The sequence below is a fragment of the Amphiura filiformis genome, chromosome 8, assembly GCF_039555335.1.
Source record: "Amphiura filiformis chromosome 8, Afil_fr2py, whole genome shotgun sequence".
Classification (NCBI taxonomy): domain Eukaryota; kingdom Metazoa; phylum Echinodermata; class Ophiuroidea; order Amphilepidida; family Amphiuridae; genus Amphiura; species Amphiura filiformis.
This window is the reverse complement of record NC_092635.1, coordinates 16,880,758-16,898,550: the sequence shown is the minus strand read 5'-3', so window position 1 is coordinate 16,898,550 and position 17,793 is coordinate 16,880,758. Positions and strand designations below refer to the sequence as shown.

Below are 17,793 nucleotides of genomic sequence, written 5' to 3'. Positions count from 1 at the left end.
AAAAAATATTGTTGTAGTGTGTTTTCATACAAAACGTTTTAAACCCGACATTTTAATGTTATTATAACGTTTTTACCTAAACCAAAACCCAAAATATAACTTATATTTAAAACGTTTTAAAAACGTTTTTGTGTTTGCTGGGTACCTACCAACTCGTGAGTTATATTAGTGAGAGTGCCTGGGTGACCTAATCTACTGCAATATGGCGCCAATGGTCTAGACCTAGTATACACACACTTGAATCATCACGTGATTTCAGTCGCCCATCCCACTATCAAAAATCCCTGGTCAGACTTTTAAATAAGGACATCGCCTAAAGAGATAGAACTGTTATTTTTAGAATGAGGTTTTGGGATCGAAGGAGGTTAGATTTTTGGGTTGGATATGGAATAGAAAAATGAGCCAAGCTCTAAAGATTTTCATGTTGAGATAAGGGTTAAAGTTACGATAAGGATAACAGGTGATGAATGGCGTCCGTAATTCTCTAATTTCTCCAAATCTCGTTTATGTATTAATATCTGTTCGTTTTTATACTGTGAATATAATGTAATTTTTATTAAATAGCTATCTAAATATACCGTTTTCGAGTGTACCGATTAGTGAGTTGATCCGTTATTTTATACCGCGATTGATAAATTCCTTGTCAACCATATGTCTTCACCTGCAAGTAACTGATAATATAGTCATGAACAACGCAATACTATCAACACTATCAACACAATGTTGATGCGTCCAATACACGAGACCCACAGGAGTACGGCGTTAGACATGTAGATGCATCATTATTCAGATCAAGTGCATTATTATGTCCAATCTCTTGAGCAACAAGGGATTCTGCATTTATTAAACTATTTCATATACACAACAAAGAACTTCTGTAATTCCTGCAATTTTTTTATAACAAGCAAAATACAAAAAACGTTGAAGATTTGACTAATATCAATACACACACCATCATGACCATGCCCACCTTCATGAAAAATGATTAAATCCTGCAACAAGCGAATTCACAACAGGTAGTACAGAATTATATATACAATATTTATGCATTCCACGTATTTTTCTAACGGTTATATAGCACACCGCAATCTACCCCTGAAACAGTAATTGATAAACTACCTGTACAACATACAGCCATCTACCCCTGATAGGGTATTGATAAACTACCTGTACAACACACAGCCATCTACCCCTGATAGAGTAATTGATCAACTACCTGTACAACACACAGCCATCTGCCCTGTTATAGTAATTGATAAACTACCTGTACAACACACAGCCATCTACCCCTGATAGAGTAATTGATCAACTACCTGTACAACACACAGCCATCTGCCCTGTTATAGTAATTGATAAACTACCTGTACAACACACAGCCATCTACCCCTGATAGAGTAATTGATAAACTACCTGTACAACACACAGCCATCTACCCCTGATAGAGTAATTGATAAACTACCTGTACAATACACGGCCATCTACCCCTGATATAGTAATTGATAAACTACCTGTACAACACACAGCCATCTACCCCTGATAGAGTAATTGATAAACTACCTGTACAACATACAGCCATCTACCCCTGATAGGGTATTGATAAACTACCTGTACAACACACAGCCATCTACCCCTGATAGAGTAATTGATCAACTACCTGTACAACACACAGCCATCTGCCCTGTTATAGTAATTGATAAACTACCTGTACAACACACAGCCATCTACCCTGATAGAGTAATTGATCAACTACCTGTACAACACACAGCCATCTGCCCTGTTATAGTAATTGATAAACTACCTGTACAACACACAGCCATCTACCCCTGATAGAGTAATTGATAAACTACCTGTACAATACACGGCCATCTACCCCTGATAGAGTAATTGATAAACTACCTGTACAACACACAGCCATCTACCCCCATCTACCCCTGATAGAGTAATTGATAAACTACCTGTACAACACACAGCCATCTACCCCTGATAGAGTAATTGATAAACTACCTGTACAACACACAGCTATCCGCCCCTGTTATAGTAATTGATAAACTACCTGTACAACACACAGCCATCTACCCCTGATAGAGTAATTGATAAACTACCTGTACAACACACAGCCATCTACCCCTGATAGAGTAATTGATAAACTTCCTGCACAACACACAGCCATCTACCCCTTATAGAGTATTGATAAACTACCTGCACAACACACAACCATCTACCCCCGATAGAGCAATTGATAAACTACCTGTACAATACACAGCCATCTACCCCTGATAGAGTATTGATAAACTACCTGTAAAACACACAGCCATCTACCCCTGATAGAGTAATTGATAAACTACCTGTACAACACACAGCCATCTACCCCTGATAGAGTAATTGATAAACTACCTGTACAATACACGGCCATCTACCCCTGATATAGTAATTGATAAACTACCTGTACAACACACAGCCATCTACCCCTAGAGTATTGATAAATTGTACAACATACAGCCATCTACCCCTGATAGGGTATTGATAAACTACCTGTACAACACACAGCCATCTACCCCTGATAGATTTATTGATCAACTACCTGTACAACACACAGCCATCTGCCCTGTTATAGTAATTGGTAAACTACCTGTACAACACACAGCCATCTACCCCTGATAGAGTAATTGATCAACTACCTGTACAACACACAGCCATCTGCCCTGTTATAGTAATTGATAAACTACCTGTACAACACACAGCCATCTACCCCTGATAGAGTAATTGATAAACTACCTGTACAATACACGGCCATCTACCCTGATAGAGTAATTGATAAACTACCTGTACAACACACAGCCATCTACCCCTGATAGAGTAATTGATAAACTACCTGTACAATACACGGCCATCTACCCCTGATAGAGTAATTGATAAACTACCTGTACAACACACAGCCATCTACCCCTGATAGAGTAATTGATAAACTACCTGTACAACACACAGCTATCCGCCCCTGTTATAGTAATTGATAAACTACCTGTACAACACACAGCCATCTACCCCTGATAGAGTAATTGATAAACTACCTGTACAACACACAGCCATCTACCCCTGATAGAGTAATTGATAAACTTCCTGCACAACACACAGCCATCTACCCCTTATAGAGTATTGATAAACTACCTGCACAACACACAACCATCTACCCCCGATAGAGCAATTGATAAACTACCTGTACAATACACAGCCATCTACCCCTGATAGAGTATTGATAAACTACCTGTAAAACACACAGCCAGCTACCCCTGATAGAGTAATTGATAAACTACCTGTACAACACACAGCCATCTACCCCTGATAGAGTAATTGATAAACTACCTGTACAATACACGGCCATCTACCCTGATATAGTAATTGATAAACTACCTGTACAACACACAGCCATCTACCCCTGATAGAGTAATTGATAAACTACCTGTACAACATACAGCCATCTACCCCTGATAGGGTATTGATAAACTACCTGTACAACACACAGCCATCTACCCCTGATAGAGTAATTGATCAACTACCTGTACAACACACAGCCATCTGCCCTGTTATAGTAATTGATAAACTACCTGTACAACACACAGCCATCTACCCCTGATAGAGTAATTGATCAACTACCTGTACAACACACAGCCATCTGCACTGTTATAGTAATTGATAAACTACCTGTACAACACACAGCCATCTACCCCTGATAGAGTAATTGATAAACTACCTGTACAACACACAGCCATCTACCCCTGATAGAGTAATTGATAAACTACCTGTACAATACACGGCCATCTACCCCTGATAGAGTAATTGATAAACTACCTGTACAACACACAGCCATCTACCCCTGATAGAGTAATTGATAAACTACCTGTACAACACACAGCTATCCGCCCCTGTTATAGTAATTGATAAACTACCTGTACAACACACAGCCATCTACCCCTGATAGAGTAATTGATAAACTACCTGTACAACACACAGCCATCTACCCCTGATAGAGTAATTGATAAACTTCCTGCACAACACACAGCCATCTACCCCTTATAGAGTATTGATAAACTACCTGCACAACACACAACCATCTACCCCCGATAGAGCAATTGATAAACTACCTGTACAATACATAGCCATCTACCCCTGATAGAGTATTGATAAACTACCTGTAAAACACACAGCCATCTACCCCTGATAGAGTAATTGATAAACTACCTGTACAACACACAGCCATCTACCCCTGATAGAGTAATTGATAAACTCCCTGCACAACACACAGCCATCTACCCCTTATAGAGTATTGATAAACTACCTGCACAACACACAACCATCTACCCCTGATATAGCAATTGATAAACTACCTGTACATTACAATACACAGCCATCTACCCCTGATAGAGTATTGATGAACTACCTGTACAATACACAGCCATCTACCCCTGATAGAGTATTGATGAACTACCTGTACAACACACAGCCATCTACCCCTGATAGAGTATTGATAAACTACCTGTAAAACACACAGCCATCTACCCCTGATAGAGTAATTGATAACCACCTGGTTATTGAAACGTTGCGTTGATACATTGTTGCCAATCATCACGTCCATTATCAATAATTCTTTCAGAGTTGGTTCATTCCCTCTTTTTCTTCGTCAAGCAGTTGTCACACCTTTGATTAAAAATCCACTCTCAATCCTGATTTATTTAAAAATTACCGCCCTGTCTCCAACCTCCCTACTCTAGGTAAAATCATAGAGTATCCGGCTGTTTCTAGATTCAATAATCATCTCCAGGATAACAATCTCACTGAAACATATCAGTCAGCATACAAAGCTTCCCATAGTACAGAAACTGCTCTCCTTAGGGTGAAAAACGACATGTTGAATGAACTTGACAAAGGTAAAGCAATAATGTTGGTCCTTTTGACCTTTCCTCTGCATTCGATACAATAGATCATGATATTCTTGTTGATCGAATGCAGAGGGAGTTTGGTATAACAGGCTCTGCCAAGAATTGGTTTAATAGTTACCTTAGGGATCGTAGTAACAGGGTTTGTGTTCTTGGAGACTATTCTGAAAATCATCCGTTAAAGTATGGTGTTCCACAAGGGTCAGTCGCAGGTCCATCGATTTTCACAGCGTATGCGCAACCGGTCGCTAATATTATCAGGCGTTTTCAGGTGGCTTATCACATTTATGCTGATGATACGCAGCTCTACATTAGTTTCAATCCTAAGTCTGAGGAAGATACAGCTGCTGCACGTTGTAGGCTTACCAATTGCATCGCTGAAATACGATCGTGGATGCTTGCAAACAAGCTAAAGTTAAACGATTCGAAGACAGAGCTTTTCTTGATTGCATCTGCTAGGCATGCAAATGCTGTATCTCACCTTGATTTGAAAATCGGTGGATCTGTGATTGCCCCATCTGCTTCCATTAAAAATCTTGGCATTGTTTTTGATAATAGCCTTGCAATGAAAAATCATGTTAGCTCTTTGTGTAGAAGTGTAAACTTTCATTTGAGAAATTCAAATAGGATTCGTCGTTATATTGATCGTTCTACTTGTGCACATGCAGTGAGATCTTTGATTCTTTCTCGGCTGGACTATGGCAACTCTTTGCTTGGGGGTTTGTCTGTTTCTGATGTTCAGCGTCTGCAAAAGCTGCAAAATCGTGCGGCACGTCTTATTTATCAGGTCAGCAAACGCACCAGCGCGACCCCACTCATTCGTGAATTGCATTGGTTGCCGGTCCAGCAGAGAATTGAATTCAAGATCTTAGTGCATGTGTACAATTGTGTTTATGGTTCTGCACCTACTTATTTACAAGATGTCTTAACTAAATACAACTCAGGCCGTCAAGGGCTCAGATCTAACCAAGATCATACTCGTCTTGCCATACCCCGTACTAAACGTTCCTTTGGGGACAAGTCATTTTCTGTTTTAGGGCCCAGACTATGGAACAACTTGCCTGTGCACGTACGCGCCGCTCAGAATGTGCAATGTTTAAAAAGTTTTTAAAAACGTTTCTTTTCCCAAAGGTTTAAGCCGTAGTCATTTGTTTTAATTTTGGCTACTTTCATGTATGTTGGTTTTTTAATGATGTTTCATATAAATACAATGGTTTTAATATTATAATAATTTATTTTTTTGAATTTCCATGCAGATATGTTTATGTATATTTTTGTTGTTGAAGTTGGTAATATTGCCATTTTTATATAAGGCTTTTGATATGTATTTTTGTAGCTTGTAGTTGTACTTTGTATGTATTTTTATCATGTAAAGCGCATTGGACTTTGTGGAAATGCGCTCAATAAATCCTTGTAATAATAATAATAATAATAAACTACCTGTACAACACACAGCCATCTACCCCTGATAGAGTAATAATGATAAACTCCCTGCACAACACGCAGCCATCTACCCCTTATAGAGTATTGATAAACTACCTGCACAACACACAACCATCTACCCCTGATATAGCAATTGATAAACTACCTGTACAATACACAGCCATCTACCCCTGATAGAGTATTGATGAACTACCTGTACAATACACAGCCATCTACCCTGATAGAGTATTGATGAACTACCTGTACAACACACAGCCATCTACCCCTGATATAGTAATTGATAAACTACCTATACAACACACAGCCATCTACCCCTGATATAGTAATTGATAAACTACCTGCACAACACACAGCCATCTACCCCTGATATAGCAATTGATAAACTACCTGTACAATACACAACCATCTACCCCTGATATAGTAATTGATAAACTACCTGTACAATACACAGCCATCTACCCCTGATAGAGTAATTGATAAACTACCTATACAACACACAGCCATCTACCCCTGATAGAGTAATTGATAAACCACCTGTAAAACACACAGCCATCTACCCCTGATATAGTAATTGATAAACTACCTGTACAACACACAGCCATCTACCCCTGATATAGCAATTGATAAACCACCTGTACAACACACAGCCATCTACCCCTGATATAGTAATTGATAAACTACCTGTACAATACACAACCATCTACCCCTGATAAAGTAATTGATAAACCACCTGTACAATACACAGCCATCTACCCCTGATATAGTAATTGATAAACTACCTGTACAATACACAGCCATCTACCCCTGATATAGTAATTGATGAACTACCTGTACAATACACAGCCATCTACCCCTGATAGAGTATTGATGAACTACCTGTACAACACACAGCCATCTACCCCTTATAGAGTATTGATAAACTACCTGCACAACACACAGCCATCTACCCCTGATATAGCAATTGATAAACTACCTGTACAATACACAACCATCTACCCCTGATAGAGTAATTGATAAACCACCTGTACAACACACACCCACCTACCCCTGATATAGTAATTGATAAACTACCTATACAACACACATCCATCTACCCCTGATATAGTAATTGATAAACTACCTGTACAACACAGTCATCTACCCCTGATATAGTAATTGATAAACTACATATACAACACACAGCCATCTACCCCTGATAGAGTATTGATGAACTACCTGTACAACACACAGCCATCTACCCCTGATAGAGTATTGATGAACTACCTGTACAACACACAGCCATCTACCCCTGATAGAGTAATTGATAAACTACCTATACAACACACAGCCATCTACCCCTGATATAGTAATTGGTAAACTACCTGTACAACACAGTCATCTACCCCTGATATAGTAATTGATAAACTCCCTGCACAACACACAGCCATCTACCCCTGATAGAGTAATTGATAAACTACCTATACAACACACATCCATCTACCCCTGATATAGTAATTGATAAACTACCTGTACAACACAGTCATCTACCCCTGATATAGTAATTGATAAACTACCTATACAACACACAGCCATCTACCCCTGATATAGTAATTGATAAACTACCTGTACAACACACAGCCATCTACCCCTGATAGAGTAATTGATAAACTACCTATACAACACACAGCCATCTACCCCTGATATAGTAATTGATAAACTACCTGTACAACACAGTCATCTACCCCTGATATAGTAATTGATAAACTACCTGTACAACACACAGCCATCTACCCCTGATAGAGTAATTGATAAACTCCCTGCACAACACACAGACATCTACTCCTGATAGAGTAATTGATAAACTACATGTACAACACACAGCCACCTACCCCTGATAGAGTACTTGATAAACTACTTGTACAACACAGCCGTCTACCCCTGATAGAGTATTGATAAACTACCTGTACAACACACATCCATCTACCCCTGATAGAGTAATTGATAAACTACCTGTACAATACACGGCCATCTACCCCTGATAGAGTATTGATAAACTACCTGTACAACACACATCCATCTACTCCTGATAGAGTAATTGATAAACTACCTGTACAACACACAGCCATCTACCCCTGATATAGTAATTGATAAACTACCTGTACAACACACAGCCATCTACCCCTGATAGAGTAATTGATAAACCACCTGTACAACACACATCCATCTACCCCTGATATAGTAATTGATAAACTACCTGTACAACACACATCCATCTACCCCTGATATAGTAATTGATAAACTACCCGTATAACACACAGTCACATACCCCTGATAGAGTAATTGATAAACTACCTGTATAACACACAGCCACCTACCCCTGATATAGTAATTGATAAACTACCTGTACAACACACATCCATCTACCCCTGATATAGCAATTGATAAACTACCCGTATAACACCTACCCCTGATAGAGTAATTGATAAACTACCTGTATAACACACAGCCACCTATCCCTGATATAGTAATTGATAAACTACCCGTATAACACACAGTCACATACCCCTGATAGAGTAATTGATAAACTACCTGTATAACACACAGCCACCTACCCCTGATATAGTAATTGATAAACTACCTGTACAACACACATCCATCTACCCCTGATATAGCAATTGATAAACTACCCGTATAACACCTACCCCTGATAGAGTAATTGATAAACTACCTGTATAACACACAGCCACCTATCCCTGATATAGTAATTGATAAACTACCTGTACAACGCAAAGCTCTATTTGATAAACCATGTACAATACACAGCCACATACACCTGATACATATATTGATAAACTACCTGTGGTACAATGAACAGCTACCTACCCCTGGTTGATAAAGTAATTAATAAATTGATAAACACCTCCACCTACTCCTAATATATTAATTAATAAACTACATTATACAACACACCACCATCTACCACTGATACAGTAATTGGTAGAACAACCTCTACAACACACAGCCATCTACCCCTGATAGAATAATTGATAAAACTACCTGAACAACATAATCACCTACCCCTGTATAAATTACCTGTACAGAACACAGCCATATATTCATCTGATATTGTATATTGTAAATTACCCTTAGGTGGCCATTTTGAATTTATGCTAATTAAAGTGTACAGAGTAATCACATTAAAGCATGTACCAAACTTGTGAAAGATGATTTATTCTTAAATGTCCATTTTAGACCTTTCAAGTACCTAACAAATGTTAAGTACGGTCACAGTTATGACCAAATCAAAGTGAAAAGTGCTCAAATTGGCAGCCATTTTGGATTTGTGCAAATTAGGCATATTTCACCACTTGGATATTTGGGACTTATAATATGTGACCAGCCAGCACAACTGAGCCCTGAAGTCGCCAATCATCATTTTTGAGGTATTCAACCAAAATATTCTGCTTGAAATTAGCTTTAAAATGATGTATTATCATGTGACATTTAAGTAGTAAAAATCAATAAAACAGTCAATAAATCCTTTGTTTCCTATTGTTTATTGTTAAGTTCAATGGATCATATCTCAATAGTGGCACTGGCGACATCCGGGCTCTGTTGTGGTGGATGGTCACATATGTCATTCTAGGGACATTATAGAAATGCATTGTGGTAAAAAAGAGATGCTTCATGTGTCCTCATTTGCTAGTATTTACAAATACACTCGCACTCTACTGGTATGTCCTTTCAACCAGGGGACCAAAAAACCAAACCCAAATACAAATAAATGGGAAAATATGGAATTTAATATCAAGCCATGGACTCTCAACGGTATATACCCAACCGTGGACTACCCACATACCAACCTTATGTTAAGAGGACTCGCTGTTAAACGCTTCATTTGACATCCACGGTTGGTTGTGTCCAGTTTCTCAAAATGTCACACGAAAAAGTCCATGTTTGACAGGTCTTGCCTACTCACCCTACCCACAAAGTCACCCCACCCGCACCTCTCACCCTCAAACACACACACAGCAAAGGAAATGACGAAAATGGCCTTCTTACCAATTTGGAGGCAACTTGAATGGAATGTTTTCTTTATTGACAATATCAGCTTCAACAATACAATACAAACATTAATTCTCTTTGTTGGGAGAGTTGGTGAAGAGTAAAATACAAGTAAGGCCTGAGCTTCTTATACCCAAAAATGTCATCTTTACAGCCAAGAAGATGACACCAGTTATAATAGATTCCATATTACAAATGTATATTAAAGCGTTGCGAAAAGGTTAAAGAGCATTGGACCTCCAAATTGTCCAAAATAAAGTACAGATTATTAATTTCATTCAAGCTACACAAACGGAGGGCAGTCTTCAATCTGGGTAAAACCCAGCAAATTCAAAAGACTTTTAAGTCTAAAAACCTACTTTTAAGTTTAAAAATCTACTTCATGCAGCGCCATCCTATTGTGTCCGCCATATCTCGAAAAGACTAATGGGCTCCTCAATTGATAATAATACCTGTACAAAAATAAAGCTTACACCAAACGAATGTAGAACATATTATAGACTAGATTTAAAAGCTTAACCCTCTGATATTGGAAAGATAAATGCCATGTGTGATATGCTCCACAGCGACACCCTCAATTTTTCTAGAATTTCTAGTATGAAATGCTTTAATTACAGTAAAATTTACAAGTTTTATTTGCCAATTCCCCCATAGTTAAGGGTAGACGAGGTATTGTTGGTCGAAGCAACCTAAAAATCAATTTTCATTATCTATATCAATATATTATTGAAAATTAACACCTTGATGTTTTGCAAAAGTTCATTCTACAAATCATATACTTTGCAAGCTTGCTTAATTTATTGTTGTTAATGAGTTATGTACGTTTTACAAAAGTGTTGTTGTTTCAGCCCTCTTTACAACGTAACTCAAGAACCGCAGCACCTATAAAAGTGTATCTGTGATATTTTAATTCTTCTACACGCCGCTATGAATTGAACAATGCAGTTTTTGCCAAAGCTCACTACCATTCGTAAGATGCTGTGAACTACCAAATCACAACAGTTTAAAATAATTAATAACCTTAAGCAGACAAGTGGCTTTCTTTATTTTATCTCATTATTTCGGCTTAAAATGATCAGAAACCTCCTTGACAGTTGTTACTAATATTAATGTAGTTATTTAGAAGGGCACGGTGGCTCAGTGGTTACGGCCTTGGACTTATAATCTGAGCGCTTGCTTGATGTGCATGGGTTCGAGTCCCCGTCCCACCACCGTGTTGCGCCCTTGGGCAAGGCGCTGGGGGCAAGGCGCTTTGACTCGCTTGCCTCACCCCACCCAGGTGCAATGGGAAGCTGTTAGGGGTTGTCACAGTCGTTGTACTGATGAACCCTGCGCCAATTGTAGGCTGCAAACATGGTTCCGAGGAACTTCCGACATATTCTAATGACGGGGGAATGAATGTAAAGCGCTTTGAGGCTGTTTACGGCATAACGTGCTATATAAATATCTACATTTATTTATTTATTTTTGGCAAAAATAACAAAAATATTACCGAAAACATACATTATGGCTTTAAACACTAATTATCATAATTCAATCAACATTAAAAAACTATAAATGAAATTTTTTTTCAAATAATGATGATGCCAAGAATGGTACTTTGAGGTACTTTTATAAAACAGGTGAAAAAGTTCGACATCAACATTTTTAAATGCTGATGTCAACATTAATTTGTTTAACCTGTTTTATAAACAAAATATATTGCCACAACTTTAATGCCATTTAAAACAATATGGATATATTTATTATTTTATTTAATAAAACCAAATAGTTCAAAGCTACTTGATAACACCGAATCCCTGGAGTTCTTATGGGGTTTCAATTTGTAAAGGAGGTTGCATATTAAGTCTGTAAGGAAGCAAAATTGTTGCAAAAAATTTCCCATACAGGTTCTAAAATATATTTTCTGACATATTTCTATGATTTTTGGTTAATTTTATAATACAGCAAATTTAAATTCCATTCAGGCATTTTAAATTGCAAGTTATTATTTTGTTTCCTTGTCATTCAAACTTGTAACACTAAAATAATTGATGCATGGGCATAATTTATTCCATATTAGCATTTAACCTGACAATCACACTCAGGCTCTTTAAAAGGACATCCATGATCTTCCTGATACTATTCTTATACAATGTAAAAAAGTTGAACAGAGCTGGAGCCACTGTTTGACAGTCCTGTTACAGGCAACCATGATAGCAGATGCAATATAATACAGCAGTTACAACATCGTGTAGCATTCGTTAGTTTTGCACGAATGGATGAAACTCTTGTCTTCAGTATAAATCACAAATAAAATAATTGAATGTACATTTCATGACAGATATAAAATTTGCAAAAAAAACATACATAAAGTTATATTGTCCTTTCTTCAATATATAATGATATTAACAGTACTGTACATTAATATATAAAAATATGTTGAGAATCTCTCTGTGGTCATACTGCTTGACTAGCCTTTTCTAAACTTTTGGTAGCATCCTTCAATTTTCCAACCAAATCCTGCAAAGATATGGAAAACGGAAATATACGCAATTATTATACATTCATTTATGAATGGGTACTTCACTTTACATTTTGATGACAACAAGGATAAAAGTAACAGAATAAGAAGTTATTTGGCCTAATCCAGAATGGGTACTACATTACTGAGTATGAGTGAAAAACTTTTGATCATCAAAACCAAGTGGGCCCTGGTCAAATTCAACCTCAATGTATTATTAGCAGTTACACAAAACCATTTATATCATGTCTAGTTTTATAGATGATGTCTCAGCACAAATTCTTTTTATAGTTAGTGGTTTGCTGGTATGAGATCATGAACATGAAAAGAAGCAAATACATGAATACATGAAATTACTAAACCAACATTTGAACCTGGCTGTTATCACGTTTGAAGTTATTCCAGCTTCAACCAAATTCCTAATGAAACTTGAGTATTTGTGACAAAATAGGTCCAGTTTAATATTTCTGCAGTTCTTATTTTAAGTACCGTACGGTATTGATTTTGTAAAGAAACATCAAAACTGTCATGTCTGGTTAAATACACAGAAAATTTGATACTTATTTATTGTTGGTACCAACAGGTTGTTGTTACACTGCAACTGCAAGACATTGGTACATCTTGCACCACTTCAGAGTACTTTCAGTGGTGTAGGGTTGAGTACAAATGTATGCAAGTGTTGGGTATGTCTGAGTATTGTAGCAAAAACATGACAATGGCAATCTTGGTCACATTATTATTGGCTTACCTGGAGTTGTTCTTGTGAGCAGCAAAACTGAACATCTTTAGTTCCTTCCCTGCTACCTACTTCGGTTTTCAATGTGATCAAATATGTTGGCTCATTAATTTTGTCTATGTGATTATTCTGCAAACATGAACATATAAAAAGGAACATTGATACTGATACTAAGTGACTACAACTGAGTATGAGTCTTTGAATGACAATTCAATTAAAACGCAGTCAGTGGTGGCGCAGGGTGGGGCAGATTTTCTCCAAACAATTTTTTGACCCCACCCCCTACTAATGTTGAGCAAAAGTGAGAGGGCATTTTGTACCAAAATTGCCCATTTTTAAGAAAAAAATTCCTGACCCCCATTGCCCTCCCCAAAAATTCCTGGTGTGGTCACAGGCCATTGTTATTGTGTGGAACAATGGAAAAACATTAACTGGTGGCTTATGTAATTCAATTCAATTGTGAAGCAGAATGTGTGTAATAAGGTATCAAGTTACAACCAATGAAAGTTGAAACTATCTGGAATGTATTATATGATACTGTGGCTATAAAGATACTATCATCAATCAAATATTCAGTATCTGGCTCATCATATTCTGATAATTCTGATGTTTTACACTCAATATTTTTAAGAACATCATATACGCAGTTAACCTTTACCTTCATATAGTAGTCCAATCGCCAATCCACATCAACAACATGCGGATGTGTATAACCAATGTTGCTAAGTAATGCTCTGAGTTCTTCTTTCTTGTCCAGAAAGGCATTGGCAAAAGTTTCTATTCTATCAGCACTGAACTTACAGTCTTCTAATGTGGAACTGTCAAAAACATAAATATTACAACACAAAAATTAATTGAATCAACATATAATGCAAATCTATCCTTGGCTTTAATAGTTTTATATGTACCATATTTGTTCCATTTACTCCCCAGGGTGCTTAACAATGTCATTTTGGATAGGTGCTTATTTTTTACATTGTTTACATAACTGCATTTGTACATAAAAAATGGCCTAAAATATTCATCCATCACCATGATCCAGATTTGCATATGGGTAGTTATGCTTTACAGTTTGCTTGTTGTAAAGTCGCTGGGTGGGTGCTATGAGTATGGCCGGTTAATGGAACAAATATGGTAATACAAGTATGGAAATTTATATAACTTCAAGTTCAATATACATGTACATTAAAACACTCAACAGAATTGATTTATTGCACAAATTTTTCCACTTTCGGAACCAGGGCCCTTGTGCACCAGAGGCAAGTTTGAAGTAACGATAACCTAGATTTTATGGTGTCATGGTCATCGACAAGAACCGTAGTGCACTTTTAAAGGCTCATCTTCAAGCCAGATTGCCAATTGCCATAGTCAATATATAGTCCAGAGGCAGAACCTACCTTATGGATGAATTTTCAGCATCATGTTTAGCTGCCTCTAGGATCAGTGTGCACAATGCTGCATATGTTTGTTTCAGTGCAGCAGGGTCAACAGCTTTTAGCTCTTGATAACCTACAGGAAAAGAAAAATCAAGAAATATAATTTTCCAGAATATGCATCAAATACTCATTATTCCCAAGTGCTATCACAATAAAAGGTTGCTTCGTTGTGTAACCCAACTGTTTCAATGCACTGTGAGTATGAGTTTTCGACAAGGTTCTTCAGTGGTCTGCTGATGTACTCCCAGGTCAGAGTCATGCGCCATTGTGCCTACATGTAGGCCTAATTACTGAACCGTATCGGATGTAACTTTGTGAAATGTGTGATTCTCAATAGCAGAAATACATGAAACTGCCAAAATGAAGGATCGGTCATGTCGGTATTTGACAGCGATTTTGATTAGATTTCGAATTCAATGGTCTCTAGCCTCAGGCTCAAATGTGAAGTTATCAGTGAGCAAACTTGTGGCGCTCCAGATACAAGTTCATCCCATCTAAAAAGTGGATTTTCTTCCCGCGGGGTCACTCCCATTGTGGCCTGTACATCATCCGCGATAATCAACTTTTGAAAAGCACCCTAAACAAGGTTAAAATGATACCCTAAACAGGGATTTTGTTCCTATTATTTCCTTGCATCAAATTTCATACCCTAAATTTCATTTCCGTGTAGCAGCCATTGCAATTTGGTACCCTTTTTTCTGTTTTTTCATGTTTTTGATACCCTAAACACGATACGCGCGTATCGAGACTACCCACAAAAAACTACCCTATTTACGTGTTTTCATTATCGCGGATGGTGTACAGGCCACAATGGGACTGACTCACCCCCGGATTTTCTTATTTCTAAAGATTGGTAGTGCATTCATGAGATGCTAATTTCTATTGTGTTAATTTCTGTTGTGACGAACAAGCATCTATTCAATTCTCTCTCACTTCAAAATGAACAATATGGACATGGTGAATAAAAATGATGGTCATCGATATCGAGGTTGCATCACTGAAGTTATGAAAAGAAATATGTTTGTACAGTGTTCTCAGAAAAGAAAGGGATTTCTACCTATGGTGCTCTAGCTGAAATACAGCAAGATAATGTAAGGTAGTAAAATGTAACCTGTATTTTAGCTAGAATATCTCGAGCTATGGCGATCTAACATGTCTAAGAACAAGTATTCATGGCTAAATTGGTTTGAAAATTAATGATGATTTTAATCGACGGAATGGTTTATCGTGGATAGTATAAATTTCTCGATCAAACTATGAATCGTGTATGTACATACATACATAGTCATCGATCCCGGGCATCAATCATCATAATCATTGTCATTGATCATGTCCGGTCCGCGATATCATGGGTGTGGAATTCGGAAGAGTCGAGTAGGCTTTTATTTATTGTTCGAAAATTTCTAACTTTCGTATGAACAACCGATAGCTTGTGATACGAATGTTAGAACGTGGAAGTATACGTGCTCATGTAACGTACCTTGTTTGGCACATGTACACGGTTGCCATCCAGGGCCCAATATCATGCATATGAATAAAAACTTCTTCCTCAAGTTAATTATTGTCTCAAAAATATGAGGATATTGTTATTGAAATATTAGTGACACATGTGCTATATTCCTTCATCAATTCACCTTGACGTTACTCACGAAAAACGTCATTCTGTGTCAATTTTTCTCGAGTGATCGCCAGACATCACACAGTCCCCATTGTAAATAGGTGATCAACACATGTAGTGCTGGGCTCACATGTTCAAGAACCGGAAGGGTACCGGGGAAGGGTATCACCATCAGTTTGCAATGACAAGCCAACCTTTGCAAATCGGGAGATGGATTGATTTGCCCAGCACTGGCTTTTCTCAAATCTTTAATCACCGACGCAGTTGGCAGTTGTCAAAACAACTATGATCAAGCAAGGTTGCCGAATTAAACGGACTCATTATATGGTCGGAATTTATACTTCGGCGCCTGTGTTTCCGGTTAAAAGTAAGCATACACTTCAGCTAAGATACATAAATGTTAGCCAAGCTAAATTGAAGCCAAATTGGACAATCTAAAAAATTGTTTTGATGCGTTTTAAACTGAAGACGCTACGCCGACTGGCCGTGGTATACCAGCAATCTCTATCTTCTATCCACACATTAACCATCGTGTCGTCGTGGATAGTAGATAGATTTCTCGATCAATTTATTTAGTGTAGAAACGTAAGCTTACCTTCAGTAATCTGTGCATCCGGTCTCACAAATACATCACGGAATACTTTCTTTAGTAAAACAGGGTATATCTTATCTGGTACATGGGCCGCATCTCCTGCTAACTGCAACCCTTCTTGTACTTCCGTACTCAATTCCATTTCAATTTTAATACTAGTACTTCGTCGAGCTAGCTGTGGAGTCTGTTTTCTTCCGGTTTTCTTCCTGTGGTGATGTGAACTTTGACCGTGCAGACTGGATTGCCATCCCGTTTTCAAAAACAGGACTGACAACCCCCCCCGAAAACCATGGTAACTCAAATATCTTTTAAAAAAATGTTCATAAATTATATCTTGGTGGGGTGGGAAGGGCTGGAAAATTCAAGGGGGTCAAAAAAGTTTTGACCTTCCAAAATAATTGAAGGGGGTCAAAAAAGGTTTTGACGTAGCAAAAGGTGCCGGGGGGGGGTCAAGAAAGTCAGACGGCGAGGCACTATGAGTGATTTAAAT

At 37.8% G+C, this 17,793-nt stretch overlaps 1 protein-coding gene across 1 annotated transcript; it reads right to left on the bottom strand.

The window, feature by feature from the left end:
* Nucleotides 1–11,364: 11,364 nt before the first annotated feature.
* On the bottom strand, nucleotides 11,365–17,514 carry LOC140158698 (COMM domain-containing protein 3-like). The gene is made up of 5 exons (XM_072181882.1): nucleotides 17,307–17,514; nucleotides 15,055–15,166; nucleotides 14,316–14,475; nucleotides 13,670–13,786; nucleotides 11,365–12,920 (listed from the first exon to the last, which is right to left on the bottom strand). The coding sequence occupies exons 1-5, from the start codon at nucleotides 17,443–17,445 to the stop codon at nucleotides 12,858–12,860; spliced, it is 591 nt and encodes a 196-aa protein (XP_072037983.1). The 5' UTR covers nucleotides 17,446–17,514; the 3' UTR covers nucleotides 11,365–12,857.
* Between the last annotated feature and the right edge of the window lie 279 nt (nucleotides 17,515–17,793).

Bases quoted from the DNA above. Each gene is read 5' to 3' on its own strand.
- LOC140158698 (XM_072181882.1), bottom strand. From the start codon at position 17,445: ATGGAATTGAGTACGGAAGTACAAGAAGGGTTGCAGTTAGCAGGAGAT. The intron at 15,167-17,306 runs GTAAGCTTACGT...CTTTTCCTGTAG, and splicing joins GGATGCACAGATTACTGAAG to GTTATCAAGAGCTAAAAGCT. The intron at 13,787-14,315 runs GTAAAGGTTAAC...TCATGTTTGCAG, and splicing joins GATTGGACTACTATATGAAG to AATAATCACATAGACAAAAT.